Source organism: Gymnoscopelus microlampas (assembly GCF_963454915.1).
Source record: "Gymnoscopelus microlampas genome assembly, chromosome: 22".
Taxonomy (NCBI): Eukaryota; Metazoa; Chordata; class Actinopteri; order Myctophiformes; family Myctophidae; genus Gymnoscopelus; species Gymnoscopelus microlampas.
This window is the reverse complement of record NC_139959.1, coordinates 16,593,485-16,613,367: the sequence shown is the minus strand read 5'-3', so window position 1 is coordinate 16,613,367 and position 19,883 is coordinate 16,593,485. Positions and strand designations below refer to the sequence as shown.

Below are 19,883 nucleotides of genomic sequence, written 5' to 3'. Positions count from 1 at the left end.
GTAGATCGGCAACATTTTCATGACTCTATTTGAAGAACCACTGGTTTAAATAATAAAATGTTTCGAAACAAGCCTTAAAGCAACTACACTTTAGAAAAAAGCCTAAATAAGCAACTACACTTTAAAACAAGCCCAAATAAGCAACTACACTTTAGAAACAAGCCCAAATAAGCAACTACACTTTAGAAACAAGCCCAAATAAGCAACTACACTTTAGAAAAAAGCTCAAATAACTAAGCAAAGTTCTACACTTTAGAAACAAGCCCAAATACGCAACTACACTTTAGAAACAAGCCCAAATAAGAAACTACACTTTAGAAACAAGCCAAAAAAATCGCAACCCGCAACTACCAACATTTACAAGCAACTTTGCAGAAAAATAAGCCCAAAGTCGCTTATAATAAACTGACATGGCAACGCTGCCTGCTACCCACATCTCCTGTCACAGAACGCTCCATGTACGGCAGCGTTCAGGTCGAGCGCTACACGCAAATTGGTGACCTATCGACTACGGTGAATCCGGAAATCGCTACATTGTCTTAAGACAAGAAAAACAAATCTAAATATGGATATTTATCAGTGGTGGAAAAAATACTTACATGGTTTACTTAAGTAAAAGTATCAATACCGCAATGTAGAAATACTCTGTTACAAGTAAAAGTCCTGATTCAAAATGTACTTGAGTAAGGTGCAAAAGTTATCAAAATATACTTTAAGTACCAAAAGTAGAAAGTACTCATTATGCAGAATGTCCCATTTCACACGTTAATGTATAAATGGTATGAAAATCTTTTGAAAATAGCAGATCTACAAGCTCACAATGCGCATTGTGAGCTTGTAAATCAGCTATTTTCAAATGGCCGAACTGAAGTGGTTAATGTATGTTTTGTAATAAATAATAAAATCCACAAAGTACCACGAAAGTTTTCAAGTAACTGTAAAGTGGAGTAAAAAGTACAATATTTGCCTCTGAGATGTAGTGGAGTAGAAGTAAAATAACTGAAAATTAGAAACACTCCAGTAAAGTAAATATACTTTTTTTTTATTTTTAAACTTAAGTACAGTACTTGAGTAATGTACTTACACCACTGTTCATTGCCAGACAGTTGTGTTTGTTGTGCTTACATGCGTGCACACACAGTCCTGGAGTCACAGTATTTTATAGGTCACCGATTTCGGTGAAACGTTTAATTTTACGGCAGGAAAACGTCCGCGACTGTTGGTGTCACGTGGTTATACATAAAATAATCAGATACACAAATTGATAATTTTTACTAACACAATTACTTATGTATGAAAGTTGTGGCTACAAACCAAAAAAGAATAACTCCTTTTCGGAATTCAAGTTTTCATTTTTTGTAACCGGAAGATTTTTCTTCTTTTTTTAATAAATACATGTATGCTTTGAAAAATGGTCATGTAAAGTAGCCATGATTTGAACATGCTTGAACATATGACATTTAAGCCCTAATATTTCAATAATTGCTACAAATTGCTACAAAACCTTTTTAATACCTCAAAAAGAAGAAGGGTGCGTTCGGAAATGCAATGAGCGCACTGGCCAATACAAACTAATAGGCAAGTGCGCTCCGGTGCGCAATTTCCGAACGCATGAAATAAAAAAGACCATTACTACATCAAAAGTAATCAGCAAACTACTACAAAAACTGGTCAAACATTGGCTAAATTATCAAATAATATAAGACAGAGGCAAAATGTTTGAAAATAGCTGATCTAAAATTGTGTGCGATGCATTCACAATATTTATCTGTGGAACCAAGTCAAACTAAATGTAATGCCTCAACTCAATTATGATTATTTTGGGGCTCTCCAGTTCAAATAGGATTCTTTTGGGGGGTCACGGCCTGAAAAGGTTGAGAACAACTGCTGTAGGCTACTTTTTCACATTTTATATAGGAGCCCAGACTTCTCAGGCGCCTACTCTTCTTCCATCCTCTCGAGCTCTTAAAGGAGTACGTAGTTCACCCAAAAAAATACTTATTTTCTATCAATTGCACACCCCATGAAGCCTTGAATTCATGATTTTTTAAAAAGTTTTTGTTGCATTCCTAAGCTAATAATTTGATTCCTGTCTCCTTCCGGCTAATGTATCCGGTAGGAGACACAAAGTAGATTATTTGTGTCTCCTACCGGAAAAACACCTAGTCATCAAATTATTGGCTTAAGAATGCGACAAAAACAAAAACAAATCCATGAATTCAAGGCTTCATGGGGTGTGCAATTGATAGAAAATAAGTAATCTTTTGGGTGAACTCCTCCTTTAAGGAAACAACTAGTTTCAGATTGATACACAACCAGGAGAGATAACTCATACAGGTCAGGATAAGAAAAAGAAAAAGTGAAATATAGAAGTGATGGGGAAAACATGTTCTCTGTCTAAAGGCTTGCAGTTTCCTTAGACAGAGACTAAAAAAAATAGTTTTTCTTTTCATGCTTAAAGTGCTCTGAGCTCAAAGTGAAATGTGCAATGCGCTGTGCTCACTTAAAGCACAGATCACTTCATGAGCATGTTAAAAGAAAAGAAAAACTATTTTCTTAGTCTCTGTCTAAGGGGTCTTACTTAAAATGTAGAGAGGGAGTCTTTTTCTGACAGTTTTCCTTTATGTTTTTGAGACCACCGCACCTGCAGTCAACCCTGAACAAAGGACAAAGAAGGGTGCAACAGTTTAGCCTGTACTTTAGAAAAGATAGCAGTTAAAATTGGAACAGGAGCTGATACAGTAAATGGGCTCTCTCTCTCTCCTGATTGGATAAAATTGGCCCAACTGAACATATTTTTCTTTTTACTAGCTGGAGAGACGGGGAGACCCCTGTTACTGAACACTATGATTACTATCACAATATAGAGCTTTAACCTTTTAACAAAAAAAAACATTTTGTTTTAACCAAAAAAGTAATAAGACCTACAGGGTATTGAAGACAGCGGTAAAGTTAGTTAAATTGGAGAGGAGGCTATATTATAGATTATATTATACATCATACAAATGTAATCAGAATTATACTAACATATTATAATATGTACGATACTGGCCAGACACCACACCGACTCTTGAGTACCCTCTGCCCAGTTGTCTTTTATTTTGAAGAGACCATGGTCAGTGGACAGACAGTCCACCACGGCTCGACCCTCATTTTTTGCCTTTCCATTATTAGCTAGTTAGAGTAGGTACTTGAAGGTCCTTTTTAATGGTGCCAGTCATGGCCAAGTTATAAGCAGGCTGAGACGTTTCGGTCAAGTAGTTCTTTGCGCTTTGACAGTAAAATAATAATAACTGCATCTCAGCCTGAAAAACTGGTTAACCTCTGACTCCACTGGTCTAGAACAGGCTGGAATGGTTTTCACTGAGGTGACATTGGATAAATAGACCTTCAATGTGATGAAACATAAAAAAACATCCCATGAGATGCTCGGAATGACATAGTTTACATAGTATATCAGAATTATGACTTTGTATCTCAAATCCTCAAAATAATAGGAGGCTTTCAAAAAATTGTGAGAAACTTTATCGAAATAGGCTAATGACTGATTCTGCGGCAACAAAGCAACAGGCTAACCTGCAAGTAATTTGCAATGGAAGTCAGCGACATACAAACTGATGCCTGACACGTGTCACTGCATGACGGATGTCAAAAAGTTGAGCTGGCTTCAACTTTTTTTCTGTGTTCCAATGACGCAGTGAAACATCAATCAATATGTTATTTAACTATTTCCACTCCCCTTCTCTCTCTCCACAATTCCTGCTCTGTTCCATAAGGAAGAACAGTTCCCTGTGCTATGTAACACTACCCCTTTCATTTACGCAGTGTGGCTTGTACTTTTAACAACGACTCAGCATCAATGAATGTAGCTGACCATGCTTGGTCGTTTTGTAGCTTTTGTCCGTGCTAGTGTGAACGCAGCAATATTAAAGGGTTAGTTCAGATTTTTTGAGTATTTTCTGTAGGAAATACTTACCATTAATGTAGTGGTTGCAAAGGTATTAATTGATTGCCCGAGTCCCGTGGTCAGAGTTATGGTCCGTTTCTGATAAATATGAATGTAGTTCCGGTAGATTAGTGGATTTGGTGGGGGCCGCTCATTCAAAATAAATACATTTAAAAAACTAACGTCATTTGTATTGTTGACCTATTTCTACCATATAGAGCAGGTTTCGTTCAATTTCGACCCCTCTGTCACATGGTACTATTTTTTGTGTAACATATTTTGTGCGTGAGTAGGCTGCCGCGGCGCAGTGATTCTGGACACAAACATTAGTACCATGTGACAGAGGGGTCGAAATTGAACGAAACCTGCTCTATATGGTAGAAATAGGTCAACAATACAAATGACGTTAGTTTTTTTTATTTATTTATTTTTAATGAGCGGCCCCCTCCAAATCTACTAATCTACCGGAACTACTTCATATTTATCAGAAACGGACCATAACTCTGACCACGGGACTCGGGCAATCAATTAATACCTTTGCAACCACTACATTAATGGTAAGTATTTCCTACAGAAAATACTCAAAAAATCTGAACTAACCCTTTAAGGGTAGGAATAGGCTACTTATCTCGAAATGTCCCAATCCCAATCTTCCCCTTGTCCCTACCCCTAGTTTTTGGAGTTCCCTCAACTGGATAGCCCTTCAGATCAGATGGAGCTACAGTGGCAACAAAGGGAATAGATTGATATGAACTGTGACCTCTTGACTCACCAGAGTTCTCTCACCAAGTGAAAGCTTAGGAGACAGGACAACCTAATGTTCCATCAGTCAAAGGCAACAGAGAAAAATAAGTATGCTGATACTGAAGTTAAAAAAGCAAATGAGAGACCTATATAGTTGGCTGTAGCCGACTAAATACATAGTTGGCTACAGCCAAAAGAGAGCTACTGACTTCAATAAAAACATAATTATTTTGGCTTCATGCAGTATTCTAAATTAAACTGAATGATAAGCCCAAATAAGCCTAATTGGGCTAGGTGTACGTGGTATAATGAGAACGAGAACAGACAGAATGTCCTTTCCTTTATTTATTTGACTCACTTAGGCCTACATAGTATAAGTAAGCCTTGCCGAGCCCTAAGGCCCATGGGGCAGGAGCCTCTATCTCCTGTTTTCTTAGCGTGAGGCAGCTTGATGTACACGTACAGCCCCTGGACATGACGCTAGTATGTCGCAGGGACAAGAAAACAGACAGAATTCCTTTGCTTTATTTATTTGACTCACTTAGGCCTACTGTTCAGTATACATAGCTGACTCAAGGACAAAAATATGTGACAGGTGACAGCATCAGTGGTTCTTCAAGTGACATGACATTCTCTCAAGAAACCTTTTCTTTCTTCCCAGAATAGGGACGCTAGGGTTCATGTGGTTAAAATAAACCATAACCCCAACCCCAACACTAACTCCTAACCCCACCCTTAACCCCTAACCCTAACCTTAACCTAAATCTTAAGCTAAACCCTAATTCAGAATTGGAACACTGGCCAAAGCACACCTCCTTCCCTGCAATATATAACTACATAAAGTTCCTGTATATGGTAGCCTACATTCAAGGAATTAGACTCCTTGACCTATAACCTTAACCTAACACTAGCCTGTTCTGGCTGATTAATTACATTAAAAAGAAAAATGTTATAATCAAAAACAAATGTTTGTCATGTGGAATGTTGAATTGCAAATTTACTCACGCACGCACGCACGCACGCACGCACGCACGCACGCACGCACGCACGCACGCACGCACGCACGCACGCACGCACGCACGCACGCACGCACGCACGCACGCACGCACGCACACACACACAGACACACACACAGACACACACACACACACAGACACACACACACACACACACAGACACACACACACACAGACACACACACACACACACACAGACACACACACACACACACACACACACACACACACACACACACACACACACACACACACACACACACACACACACACACACACACACACACACACACCAGGGCTGCCAACACTCCTGGATGCTGCAGGGGTCTCCTGGATTTCGACTCACGTCTCCTGCATTGTCATTTCCCCTGGATTTCTCCTAGATTCGGTATCAAACTCCCCAAATTCCTCAGAACACAGGAAATTACATCTACTATGTTAAAAGTTTTCAGGGGGAGGACCCCCGAACCCCCCGCTTGGGGGTTGTGATCAGTGCATGCCATCATACAGAGATATTAACTTTTAAGTAATGAATGGTTATTAGTAAAGATGGGTCTTACATTGCTTCACTCATCAAATCAATTTCTGTAGGCCTACTTTTAGCATTTTAATGGATGAAATTGTACCCATAGTTTTCCAATACTAGTAAAGCAAGCCTGATAAAAGTACTAAACTCACAAAATTCACCAAAATACAGGAAATTACATCTACTCTGTTAAAACGTTTTGGGGGAGGGACCCCCAAACCCCGCTCACAACAGTTAATAACAAACACTGTAAGCTTGGTTTCCAGTGAAAGTGTATGATGTTTATTTTGCAATGTTGACAATGCAATGTTATATGAATATTGGTTTGTGGGTTTGGGGGGGGGGGGGGGGGTGCGTTAGCCATGGATCACACGACGGTCGTCTGTCACGATCGTCATGGATGAACTTCAACCTGGTGTTTGCACTTTCTCTCTTTTTAACCCGCACATCTACATAAACGTTCAAATCTCAAATATAAAGTGCCTACCCCATGGCCACGGATGTTAAAATAATATACGTGTCCTCAAAAGTACCCGTATCTTCCGTATTGTTCAATAAAAAGCATTTTAATCCGATTGGTGGCCATTTTTTCATAGAGTTATAATGTATCAGAGTGCAATACACCTCCCAACCAGTAGGATCAGTTGAAAGCATACGGAGAAAATGGCCACCAATCGGATTAAAATATTTTTTTATTGAACAAAACGGAAAACACGGGCACTTAACGGGCCCGTACATCATTTTAACATCCATGGCCATGTGGTAAGCACTTTAAATTTTAAATTAGATTTTTTTTTTCATATCTACTTTTTACACAACACACACATTTACAAGTGAAAACCTATAATGTGAGGATGCCAAGAAATTATCATACAATCTCCTTCATGTGGCACCGGCGCCATGGCTTAGATGGTTAAAGCGCCTGTCTAGTAAACAGGAGATCCTGAGTTCGAATCTCAGTGGTGCCTTTTGAGATGCAGTGGTGGAAGAAGTACTACACATGTTTTACTTAAGTAAAAGTATCAATACCGCCATATAGAAATACTCTGTTGTAAGTAAAAGTCCGGAATTAAACATTTACTTGGGTAAAGGTGCAAAAGTATTGGCGTCAAAATATACTTAAAGGGATAAAAAATAACTTTTTTTTGTCGCATTCCTATGTCAAAAATTTGATGACCGGCAGCGGTTCAGGTAGGAGACACAAAGAGTCTCCTTTGTGTCTCCTATCGGAACCACTGCCTACCGGTCATCAAATGATATATCCCTTTAAGTACTAAAAGTAAAAGTATTCATTATGCACAATATCCTATTTCACATGTTTCAAAATGTATAAAAATCCTTTGAAAATAGCAGATCTACAAGCTTCTTTGCGACGCGTTGTGAGCTTGTAGGTCAGTGGTTAAGGTATGTTTCACAACGCAGTAACTAAAGTTGTCAAATAATTACAGTGGAGTAAAAGTACAATGTACTTAGTTATTTTCCACCACTGGACAGTCATCATTCATGTGATGGCGTCACTGCAAAAAAAAAACATTGTATGTAATCGTCCTAAAGCACTTTAGGAACGTATTTATTACCGGAAGAAATGTGATTGGGGGTGTGTGCATTGTAAAGGGGCGTAGTTGTAGGCCGTACATATAAACGGTCTTTCTGAACATACAGGTACCATATTGTGTTTTGCTCTTGAAGTCTTCTTGAAGCTTTCCTCACACAGAAACTATAAGGTAAGTTACCCCCCCCCCCCCCCCCATTTTCCTACTCTGAACATATAGTGCTTTATATTTTGTGTTACTTTTATGTTATTTTGATGAATTGAATACATAGGACCTCAATGGAAACAAGTCCACTAGGACTTTTTTTTGTGTCAATCCTTTTAGACCAAGTGTATAACTGTACTTGTGCAGTTTGCATTTCTGTCTAATAAAGTATTCGATCAATCAATCAAAAGATCTGAACATTTGCAAATAGTATAGGAACAAATCTCTTACAGGCTTTGGTTTTTGAGATACCCTAAGGTAGAACAAAGCACAACCATGCTTTTTTATATATATAATTGTAATAGGCCTAGTCTATTTATATTTTTTATGGATTGTTGTATACAAATATTTTACAACAAAATGAGTTAATTGAATTGCCCCCCAAAAATAGTGGAAATCTTCAAAAGGCATCTGACTTTGTTATCACTTGTATCAATTAATTATTATAATTGCACCAGGTTTGTACTGGTTTTTAACAGACAGTGAAGCAAATATTTCATCAATACATTTATCCAGTTTTGAAATGAGCACTTAAACAGATTAATTATAGGCGGAAATTGAAAAGGAAAATGAAAACCCAGGTAGTCTATGCATATAATATATGTATATATAGGCTGTCTGTCAATATTAAAGTGGGGAGACCAATTACCCAAAAATGACTTTTTATGTGTACCAAAACTGTTATATTATTATAAGAGTGGGTTATTTGTATATATATATATATTTTTTTAAGGAAATTCTTCTGCACAGTACTCTCTTTTTCTACTTGTTTTGTTATTACTGTATTCAAATATCCTTTTAGATTGTAAGAAGGAGGCACAGGAGCAACTTGGATAAATGTACTGCTTTTTATCAAGGTGCAGAATACAAATTACAGTCCTGTAATTTGTACTTGGCACCTTAATAAAAAAGCAATTACTCCGGTGCCTCCTTCTTACCCCCTTCTTACCTCTGTTGCCATTGTCCTTCTCCTGTGATGCACCGGACCTGCTGGGTAGGGGGACAGAGGCACATTGTATTGCCTTGTTGTTGAAATGCTACAAATAAACTTGCCTTGCCTTGCCTCTGTCATTTCAAATACTGTAGCCCATCAGGGATGGCAAGGGAAGACATAATCTGAGTTCCCAGAAGTTTTCGCCAGCTCTGAGGGAAGACAAGGAAGGCACATGATAAAAAGCTTCCCCCAGCTGTTCACATTTTGTATTGATTGGCACAAAACGCTTTGCCTCTACAGTATGGCCATTGTGCATCAGGGCAGAAGCTGAGCCTGGCTGCAACTTGCATAATAAAATAACAACACAAGAATGTCACTGTCATCACACTTGATGACTCTTGTGTGTCTCTTGGCAAAGTAGATGGCATCTAGTGTAGCATCCTCCAGGTGTCTGACCTCTGCTTGATCACATCAAATAAGATAACTATCTTTCTGTGCACAATGTGTTTATTACAGATGGCAGATGTCAGTGACAAGTCGGAGTACGGGACCCTTGGCCAGGAGGTCCAAATAGAGCACATCAAGGCTTACGTCGTAAAGCCGTCCAGTGCTTCTGACAAAGCCGTCATTGTTGGGCAGGACATCTACGGGTGGAAGTCTCCTAATACCAGATATCTAGCTGATATGCTGGCTGCTAATGGATTCATGTGTGTAAAATCTAATGTTTAATAATCACACTAACATTGACAATGCAGACTTCTAAAAGCTGCTGTTAAAACATGAGAGCTGTGCTCTCAAAAACATACGATACAAAGACTTGACAGATTGTTCATTTTGCAGTAAACCTTTTTTTTTTAATGTTCTATGTTGTATGTTGTGTAGCTTATGTTGACTGACCGGTCTGATAATGTAATGGTGACTTCTTCTCCCGTTGTGCCATTATCAGTGCTGTTTGCCCGGATTTCTTTGTGGGGAAGGAACCATGGAGTGCTACACATGATTGGTCCAAAATCATCAATTGGCTGGAAGACAGGAACCCCACAGACATCAGCAAGTAACTATCATCATATTCAACTAATCTTATCTTACTAAACTGAGTTAGGAAATTGAAAGAGCGCCATTTTTGTAATAATACTCTATATTACATAATAGATCTGGGTTTTACTACTCAGGACATAAATGATAGCAATCCTTGACACAGGAAAGTCTATCATGACAGTCTTGAAAAACTCAGGTCCTCTTGGTTCCACTCGTGGATATATAGATATTGATCAGGCTAGCTTTCATGCTTTCAAGTGTCATACATTTTTTAAACTTGATTAAAGGTCACATTTTGCCTTAGACTTTGACCACTAGGGCACCCAACCAGCGCCCTACTGCACATGCGTGGACAAATGAAAACTACACAGCAAGGAGCGTGCGCATTTCATTGTGTCACTTTCTGAGACATGCATGCACCCCTGCACGTGCGCATGGCTCGTGGACAAAGAAGTACAGTATCACCAGCCTCTATGCTTTTTTTTGCAAACTGCTAATAACATATTCAATCAATCAATCAATCAATTTATAAATGCTATATTTATAAAGGCCATGTTATTATGTGGAAACCACCTCGACAACCAGTGGTTGAATCATGACATACGGCTATGGCTGTACATGCCATCATTTGTTATATTTGGCAGGGGACCAGAGTAAATTATACAGTTGACATTGTTTTTGAATATGTACTCACAGAGGCAACATTAATTAGATTAGATTACACTCGAAGCTCATGGGTGACAGCTGGGAGGAGGGTCAGCAGTGTCAGCGGATAAGGTCTGGCGACTCTGGCCTAATATGTGGAATTTGTCAGGTGGTAAATAAAATGTGTGTTTCCTGCCTAGGGAGGTGGATGCAGTGCTGAGATTCCTGAAGGAACAATGTCAGGCGAAGCGCATCGGAGCAGTGGGCATGAACTGGGGAGGGGTTGCTGCACACTTAGTGGCCCTGCAGTATCCAGAGGTCAAAGCTGCAGTCTCAGTCTATGGTAATGTGATTGGTGCCTAATTAATAATGTAACTGAAAAGCTGTTAATTGACATTCCATCATCTGCACTCATCACTTTGGTCGACTGACATCTGTGGGGAAAACATTCTCGCTGTGTCGTGACTTCACAATTACAATAGCTACTATGCTGTAATTACAATGTCAAGTCAAGTCAAGTTTATGTATTTAGCATGTTTAAGAACAACAGCAGTTGACCCAAAGTGCTTTCCAGAAGACAATGTCCTCTGTCAACAAAGCATGGATATTATGCTGTACAGATATACGGTGTATATTTTCAGATATGTTATGAAGTGATGAGAATTACAATTATTTTACAAACATGTAAAGCAATCTCCAGTATACTTGCCAGCTTTGTGAGATATGTTTTTGTCATTCCCATGGCAGGTATCGTCAAGGACAGGGAGAACATACATGAGCTCAAGTGTCCAACACTGTTCATCTTTGGGGAGAAAGATACGGTTATCCCATTGGACAAGGTTAGTATGTTTAATAAAGGATATACTATGTACACTTGCACTATTCTTTCTTTTTTGCTCCACCAAGTATTCATGTTTTTAATAAAAAAATAAAAAAAACACAATTCAATTAAATGATATGTTCAGAATGACAGATTAGCCATTTTATATGGCTTTACAAATGTTCTCTTGCATACTTCCTCTTGTTAATACTAAGAAATGAACCCACTTGACATTTGTCCTGTCTTTCTGTGTCCTCTGGACCAACTCATTGCATACAATTATTATAAAAATGTACTCTCAGGGTACTAAAAATGTTCACTTCCTCAGTGGCAAACAAAAGCATAGAAGTGGTTCAATTACTTGCTCAACAAACTTATTTGGAGGTGACAAACTCCTATGGGTGATGCTTGGTCATGCACATGACACCCATGTCTCACATTCTCTGGTTATAATGTGGTCTCCTCAGGTAAGTGTCTTTGAGGCAAAACTAAAGGAGAAATGCGCCGTGGACTTCCAGGTGAAGATTTTCCCCGGTCAGGGCCATGGGTTCTTCAATCGCAAAAGAGAGGACATCAGCTCCACAGACAAGCCCAGGATCCAGGAGGCTAGGAAAGACATGATCAACTGGCTGAACAAATGCATGTAGAGCTTCAAGGGTGGCAGTAATTGATACCAATAGATTTTGGAGAATTACCCGTACATCGTTCAGGCTAACATTGCATGTTATATTTTCACACTAAAGGTATAGGATGGTAAACTGAAAGGCAAAATACCTGTTAGAGGGGGCAGTTAAGAGTGCTGTGATGTGTTGGGGAACTACTGGTGGTGGTGGTGATTTTCTATATAGAGGTGATTTTTACTTATGTTGGAACATCTGGGTGTTATAACAAATATTTTACTTAACCACCAACAATGCTTTCCTTTTCATACCTGCTTAGGCTGTTGGACAACGCAATTAGTCATTTTAGTCAGAATGAAAAGTGGTATGGTTACAATTTGAATGTAGGGCATTTTATATGGGCATACGAATCAAGGCATCTTGTAACCTAATGTATGTAGGGCACCCACTACATTCTAATTCATATACATGTGCGTGTTTATCACACTTTTTGATTATGATCAAAGTTCTGTAAGACCTGTGATGCATACCTCACCATGTCATATACAAATAAAAATGACCAAATAAACCAACTTGAACAGAACATTTTATTGACTTCAGTCCTGGGATGGAGGGATTTTGTATCAAATAATAAATAATAGTATGCAGAATGTTTTGGACAGTGTTCTGGGAACTGCCTTGTAGAACAGGGCCGAGCCTTCACATGTGCACATGTGCCACCTGAGTGGCCAATGATTTCTGAGTTCACTTTTTCTTTTCAAACCATGTGAGGAAAGTCATATTCTCTGACTGGTAAACATTATGGTAACATTTTACTGCACCAAATTGGACAAATCTCACTTCACAATCACTCCTACACAACTCAACACATATTTCTATGAACTTTGACCTTTTTCACCCGAAACACACCCCAATAGGTCAGTTCACCATTGCCGTGGAAACCATGTGCGAGAACTTCATATTTAATCTGCTGAAATGAAAGAAAATAAATTTCATCCCATCACCTCCCCATTTAAGCTTATTTCAAAGAAAACGAAAACTTGTTTATCATTCAATATATTAAATACCATGCAGGATCACGTTTCAAAAGTTAAACATTTTCATCAGATGGAGGATTTGTTTGATAAAATATGTCAAACAAAGGGATATTATTCTATCTAACAGCACTGTCCTGCCTATATGCCATGTGGCAGACAGCCCTGACACTGTCAATTCAGCCTCTATTCCAAGTCAAGTGCAGTAGTAGGCCTATCTGTTTTGTGGGTCAATCAACTCCAGCTGGGTCCGCTCGTGGTTGACTGTGACATTCATGATTCATCTGATGGTGTGACTGGCTCGGCTGCTTTAGACATGGACTGGCTAGCCTGCACATATCATGGCACACACACACACACACACACACACACACACACACACACACACACACACACACACACACACACACACACACACACACACACACACACACACACACACACACACACATGGTCCTTTACTCGTCAAATAGCACTGTCTGGACTAGCCCTGATACATATGATGTCAAACGTTCGGATTTCAAATATAAAGTGCTTGCCCCAATGGCAACGGATGTTATAATTATGTACGGGCCCTCAAAAGTACCCGTATGCTCTGTATTCTTCAATGATTTAAAAAAAATCAGATTGGTGGCCATTTTCTCGGTGTGCGTTCAACTACGCGACCCTATCGGTTGGGAGGTGTATTGCACTCTAATACACTATAACTCTATGAGAAAATGGCCACCAATTGGATTAAAATGCTTTTTATTGAACAATACGGAAGATACAGGTACTTTTGAGGGCCCGTACAGAATTGCAACATCCGTGGCCATGGGGTAGGCACTGTATATTTGAAATGTAAACGTTTATGTAGATGTACGGGCCAAAAGGGGAAAAGGTACAAACACCAGGTTGAAGTTCATACATGACTGTTATGATAATGACAGTCATGTACAGGGCTATGTCTGACTCTGGACGAAATGTGATTTCATGTAAAGGGGGGCGTACGTTTCAGCCAGCCATTCATATGATCTGTCTTCTGAACATACCGTAAAGCAGTCGTTTTCTTCAAGAAAACTTTCCTCACTCGGAAACTATAAGGTAAGTTTGAGATCTGATCATTATCTGCAAGCAGGCTATGTGCTAGCCTTGGATCAGTACTATCATAGATAGATGTATTTTATCGAGTCTGACTTTTACTTTCAAATGTAAAACTCGATACTCACTATGATAGTCTTGATCCAAGGCTAGCTATATATGCAGTCCAAATCTGGGGTATTCAGATGAAGAAAAGGTATGTATAATCCACACCAATGCATAAATCCACAGATGGCATTTATTCGTCGTATTGAGTTTGTTTGACTTCAAAATGTTATGTCAATCTGAGCAGTCTCTCTCTCTCTCTCTCTCTCTCTCTCTCTCTCTCTCTCTCTCTCTCTCTCTCTCTCTCTCACGCACGCACGCACGCACGCACGCACGCACACACACACGCGCGCACACACACACGCACACACACACACACACACACACACACACACACACACACACACACACACACACACACACACACACACACACACACAATGGCACTCTCTTGGGGGACTTTTAAGTCGTCAGACTGTGTCACACATGGACACACATTGTTAGCACATTATGTTAACACAAATTGTTAACACAAGTAATTGCCTCCCTGCTCTGCAGCTTGTTGTGACTGTGTTAATCCAGCTTGACAAAGTTTGCTCTCCATTGCATGACTCAGTCACTGCATATCCTCGGTGGTTAATCGCCCTGTCGGGCTTTAAATTTCAATAATGACTACCTCCCCATGCATTATCCCTTGCTTATTTTTTTACCCAACGCCTCACTACTCAGTACAAGATTTTGATTTGATTTGATTTGATTTATTTAGTCAAAACTGTACAAAAAAATCACACCCTGTGTGAAGGTAGCGGCGCCTTTGATACATTTTGTCATCGATATGTGTTTATAATGTGTTTATAAACACACGTGTCATGTGCAGCTTGACCAATCACTTTGTTGACGGGTCTGACCAATCAGAGCGTTGACGGGTCTGACCAATCAGAACGTTGACGGGTCTGACCAATCAGAGCGTTGACGGGTCTGACCAACGTTGACGGGTCTGACCAATCAGAGCGTTGACGGGTCTGACCAATCAGAGCGTTGACGGGTCTGACCAATCAGAACGTTGACGGTGAACACGGCCAAAGTCAGGTATAGGTATAAGTTTTTAGCGCCGCTAAAAACTTACCTAGAAGGAGACTTTAGCCAAATGAATAATAAAATGAAACTAGAAAAAGTGCTCCTCGGAGCACAACTCTCCGCCAGAAGACTTGTGTTGGTTCGAAGGTCGCGAAGGTCGCTATCCCTCTTGTATATGTAAGTGTCCTATCCATCCTGTCTGGGTAAGTGTCCTCTTCCGTCCTGTCTGTGTAAGTGTCCTATCCCTCCTGTCCTATCCGTCCTGTCTATGTAAGTGTCATATCCCTCCTGTCTATATAAGTGTCCTATCTGTCCTATCTGTCCAATAAGACAGATAGGAACAATTGGACCGCGACTACCTGACTACTTCTGGTTCGAAGGTCTGGGAGTGAGCTAGTGGCCGGATTTTCGGTATTGGAATCTGGCTTATCACAGTGACACATGTATTTATAGGTCGCTATCCCTCTTGTATATGTAAGTGTCCTATCCAACCTGTCTGGGTAAGTGTCCTCTTCCGTTCTGTCTGTGTGAGTGTCCTATCCCTCCTGTCTGTATAAGTGTCCTATGTCATATCCCTCCTGTCTATATAAATGTCCTATCTGTCCTATCTGCCAATTATCTATCAGCCATGCAGCCATTTCATGGTTCCCGTCTTACCTCACTCTGACAGTGGCGGAGACACTGTCAGAGTGATGCCATGTATATATAGGCCCGGTGGCGTCACTAGCCAATCAGATCACAGTATTTCACGTGTCACGTGAGGCTTGACCAATCGGTGTGTCATGTTTAGAAAGTGAAAACGCAGTGATAACAATACTCTCCTGGCGGAGAGTAATAATTACTAAATATTTCTAGATATTACTCATTGTTTATTTAGTCATTGTTTATATAGACATCTAATTCTATATTCATGACATCATAGTGATGTCATGAATAGTCCCCTTGCCTGACAAATCAGAACCTTGACGGGCCTGACCAATCAGAACCTTGACGGGCCTGACCAATCAGAACCTTGACGGGCCTGACCAATCAGAACGTTGACGGACCTGACCAATCAGAACCTCGACGGGCCTGACCAATCAGAACGTTGACGGACCTGACCAATCAGAACCTTGACGGGCCTGACCAATCAGAACGTTGACGGACCTGACCAATCAGAACCTTGGCGGGCCTGACCAATCAGAACGTTGACAGACCTGACCAATCAGAACGTTGACGGAAAAGCCAGGTATAGAGCCAGGTATAGAGCGCCAGCGCCGCTAAAAACAGTACACAAAATATAAAAATCACACCCAGTGTGAAGAGAGTGGTGCCTTTGAAAGTGTAACTGGTTGCATCCTTGTGTCGCAATCAGCAACAATATGTTGTCACGTGACACGTGACAACATATTGTCACGTGTCACGTGAAGCTTGACCAATCAGCCATGCTCAAACATACGGACGGACATACGGACGGACGGACATACGGACACACGGACAAAGTCAAATGTAGGAATGGTTGGCACCACTCAAAAATCACACCCAGTGTGAAGTGGGCGGTGTGGTCACAGTGGTCATCACAGTGATGGAAGTGATTCACCCTGTGTGAAGGTAGCGGCGCCTTTGATACATTTTGTCATCGATATATGTTTATAATGTGTTTATAGCCATGTGTCACGTGAAGCTTGACCAATCACTTTGTTGACGCACCTGACCAATCAGAACGTTGACGCACACGGACAAAGTCAGGTATAGAGCGGCTAGCGCCGCTAAAAACATAAGAGTGTTTTTTTTAAGTGCATAGTCCTATTTATAGGGCTATGCACATGTGTCATGTGTTTCTAGCCAATCACAGTCCTGAATAGAGTCATGGTGGCCAATCACGGTGCAGGGTTAGGGGGGTACAATGGTGGCCAATCACAGCGCAGGGTTGGGGGGGTGCAATTGGGTCGATGTCCAAACCTCACATATAGGGGCGGTTGCACCGCCCAAAAAGAAAAGTGCCAGGAGGAGGCAAGACGCCCAAAGGGCTTATACGAGGCCCCCATGTATAACACAACATTAAAAACATTAATAGAACATGATTTGTAAACAACAAATATGAAGATTTTTAGCCTCACTAGCCTGCCTAGTGACTGTGTTGTATTTGTGTATTTTAGAATTTGTTTGGAAGTAATTACTAAAAGGTTTGGGAATGGAGATGGGGGTATGTTAAAACGTATAAATAAAAATGCATATTTGATAAGTGTTTGATTAAGCTATATTTCTGTGTATATTACAGATGGCAAATGAAGCAAGGCCATGCCCATGTGATATTGGTGACCAGATGGAGTACGGGGCCCTCGGCCAGGAGGTCCAAATAGAGCACATCAAGGCTTACGTCGTAAAGCCGTCCACTGCATCCGACAGAGCCATCATTGTCATACAGGACATATTTGGATGGCAGCTGCCCAATACTAGATATATGGCTGATATGCTGGCTGCTAATGGATACATGTGTGTAAAATAAAATCTAATGTTTAATAATCACACTGACATTCCAAGACAGTGCAGACTTTTAAAAGCTGACCGGTCTGATATTGTAATGGTGATTGATTTATTCTCCTGTTGTGCCATTGATCAGTGCTGTTTGCCCAGATTTCTTTGTGGGGAAGGAACCATGGAGTCCTGCACACGATTGGTCCAAATTTCAGGAGTGGCTGGAGGACAAGAAGCCCACAAACATCAACAAGTAACTATTATCATATTTATCTAATTCAACAGTCAGTTTTTATTGTTATTAAACTGAGTTAAATTGAAAGAGCTCTTTTTCCCCTCTTAATGCTTTATATCAGGCTCAGCTATACCTGGGTAGCACCGCTCAGGACATAAATGATAGCAGTGCTTGACACACATCACTCAGGTCGTCCTGGTTCCACTCACTGATATGCTTTAATTTATGGTTTTAAGCTTCTACTCCATATTCTTAATGAAAAAAACAAAACACTTTTAGTCAGTAGGAGAACAACCATAATTTAGTCAAATATGTGGATTTTGTCAGGCGGTAAATACAATAAAATCAACTCAACATTGAAAAGAATTAAAATGGTGACATTCCTGCTTCACTACTTCAACTTTCTCCTTTGTCTGTTTCCTGCCTAGAGAGGTGGATGCAGTGCTGAGATTTCTTAAGGAACAATGTCAGGCGAAACACATTGGAGCAGTGGGCTTCTGCTGGGGAGGGGTTGCTACACACTTACTGGCCCTGCAGTATCCAGAGGTCAAAGCTGGAGTCTCAGTTTATGGTAATGTCTATAATACCCAATAGGTTGTTTAATTTTACCATTTACCATTACAATGCATGTCATTAAAGCACAGATATTATGTTAAAGGAATCTTCACATTATACAATTGCTAGCTTTCAGATATATGTTTTTGTCATTCCCATGGGGGCAGGTATTATCCGGGAGAGGGAGGATAGATATGAGCTTAAGATTCCAACACTATTCATCTTCGGTGAGAAAGATGAGGTTATCCCATTGGACCAGGTTAGTATGTTCATACATTCTTTTTTCCACGTTTCCACTCTAGCTGTATTCAACAAAAACAAACGTACTGTATGTATGTTTATATAATATATATACTTTATCCTGTACTATTAATACACAATCATTTCTAAATTCGTAATATAATTTTGTATGTACCTGAACTTTTGCAGTGTAACATTACAACAAAGTTGGGTTGAATTGAATGAGTTGCTTTATATAATTTGACATTTTATGGCTTTACAAAGGTTCTCTTGCTTCCTCTCGTTAATACCAAGAAATTAACCCACTCGGCATTTGGTCAGATTTTTCTGTGTCCCCTGGCCAACCCATTGCATACAATTATAATTTAAGTCTCAGGACACACAAAAAAAAAAGTTTCAGTTCAGTGGCAGAGGAAAGCATAGAAATTGTTCAATTAATTGCTCAAACTCTTTTAGAGGCAAGAACATTTTAAAATAACATACACAGCACCTTCCTACCCTTTGTGTAGGAAGGTTTTAATATAGTCTAGAGACCTGGTTTCATTCATATTGTTTTTGTCATGCTCTAGTTATAATGTGGTCTTCTCAGGTAAGTGTCCTTGAGGCGAAACTAAAGGAGAAATGCACCGTGGACTACCAAGTGAAGATTTTCCCCGGTCAGGGTCATGGGTTTGTCCATCGCAAAAGAGAGGACATCAACCCCACAGACAAGCCCAGCATCCAGGAGGCTAGGAAAGATATGCTTAACTGGCTGAACAAATACATGTAGAGCTTCAGTGTAAAACCCAGATGATTTGTTAGGTTAACATTGTATGTCACCTATTCACACTTCAGTTTCATAAACTGAAGTGTGAATAGATCTACCCATTTGGAAGATTTGGATATTGTCAAGATAATTTTACTTTACCACCAACATTCCTTTTCATGCCTGCATACCTTGCTGTTGTACAGAGCAATTAGTTGTTTTAGCCAGAATGAAAAGTGGACTTATATCATGGTCCTACAAATGACTTGCCATAGAAACTTGTGTTAAGTGTATGGATACACTTGATTAATATTTCTTATAACCAATATCATTTATGCAGGACACCCACTACATTCAAATGTATAAACA

The 19,883-nt window shown here is 39.9% G+C and overlaps 2 protein-coding genes across 2 annotated transcripts; both read left to right on the top strand.

Annotated features, from left to right (window-relative positions):
• Window positions 1-456: 456 nt before the first annotated feature.
• On the top strand, window positions 457-12,073 carry LOC311038530 (carboxymethylenebutenolidase homolog; the record flags this gene model as incomplete). The annotated part of the gene is made up of 6 exons (XM_084048104.1): window positions 457-513; window positions 9,440-9,630; window positions 9,870-9,977; window positions 10,807-10,949; window positions 11,354-11,445; window positions 11,894-12,073. 6 exons carry the CDS (start codon window positions 457-459, stop codon window positions 12,071-12,073), a joined length of 771 nt encoding a protein of 256 aa, XP_083904230.1.
• A 2,040-nt stretch (window positions 12,074-14,113) lies between these two features.
• cmbl (carboxymethylenebutenolidase homolog (Pseudomonas)) lies at window positions 14,114-19,837 on the top strand. Its single transcript, XM_084047994.1, has 6 exons — window positions 14,114-14,163; window positions 17,543-17,757; window positions 17,885-17,992; window positions 18,403-18,545; window positions 18,697-18,788; window positions 19,359-19,837. Exons 2-6 carry the CDS (start codon window positions 17,543-17,545, stop codon window positions 19,536-19,538), a joined length of 738 nt encoding a protein of 245 aa, XP_083904120.1. The 5' UTR covers window positions 14,114-14,163; the 3' UTR covers window positions 19,539-19,837.
• The last annotated feature ends 46 nt before the right edge of the window (window positions 19,838-19,883 follow it).

Coding starts and splice junctions, on each gene's coding strand:
- cmbl (XM_084047994.1), top strand. CDS start 17,543: ATGGCAAATGAAGCAAGGCCATGCCCATGTGATATTGGTGACCAGATG. Junction 17,993..18,402: donor AAGCCCACAAACATCAACAA/GTAACTATTATC, acceptor TTTCCTGCCTAG/AGAGGTGGATGCAGTGCTGA. Junction 18,546..18,696: donor AGCTGGAGTCTCAGTTTATG/GTAATGTCTATA, acceptor CCATGGGGGCAG/GTATTATCCGGGAGAGGGAG.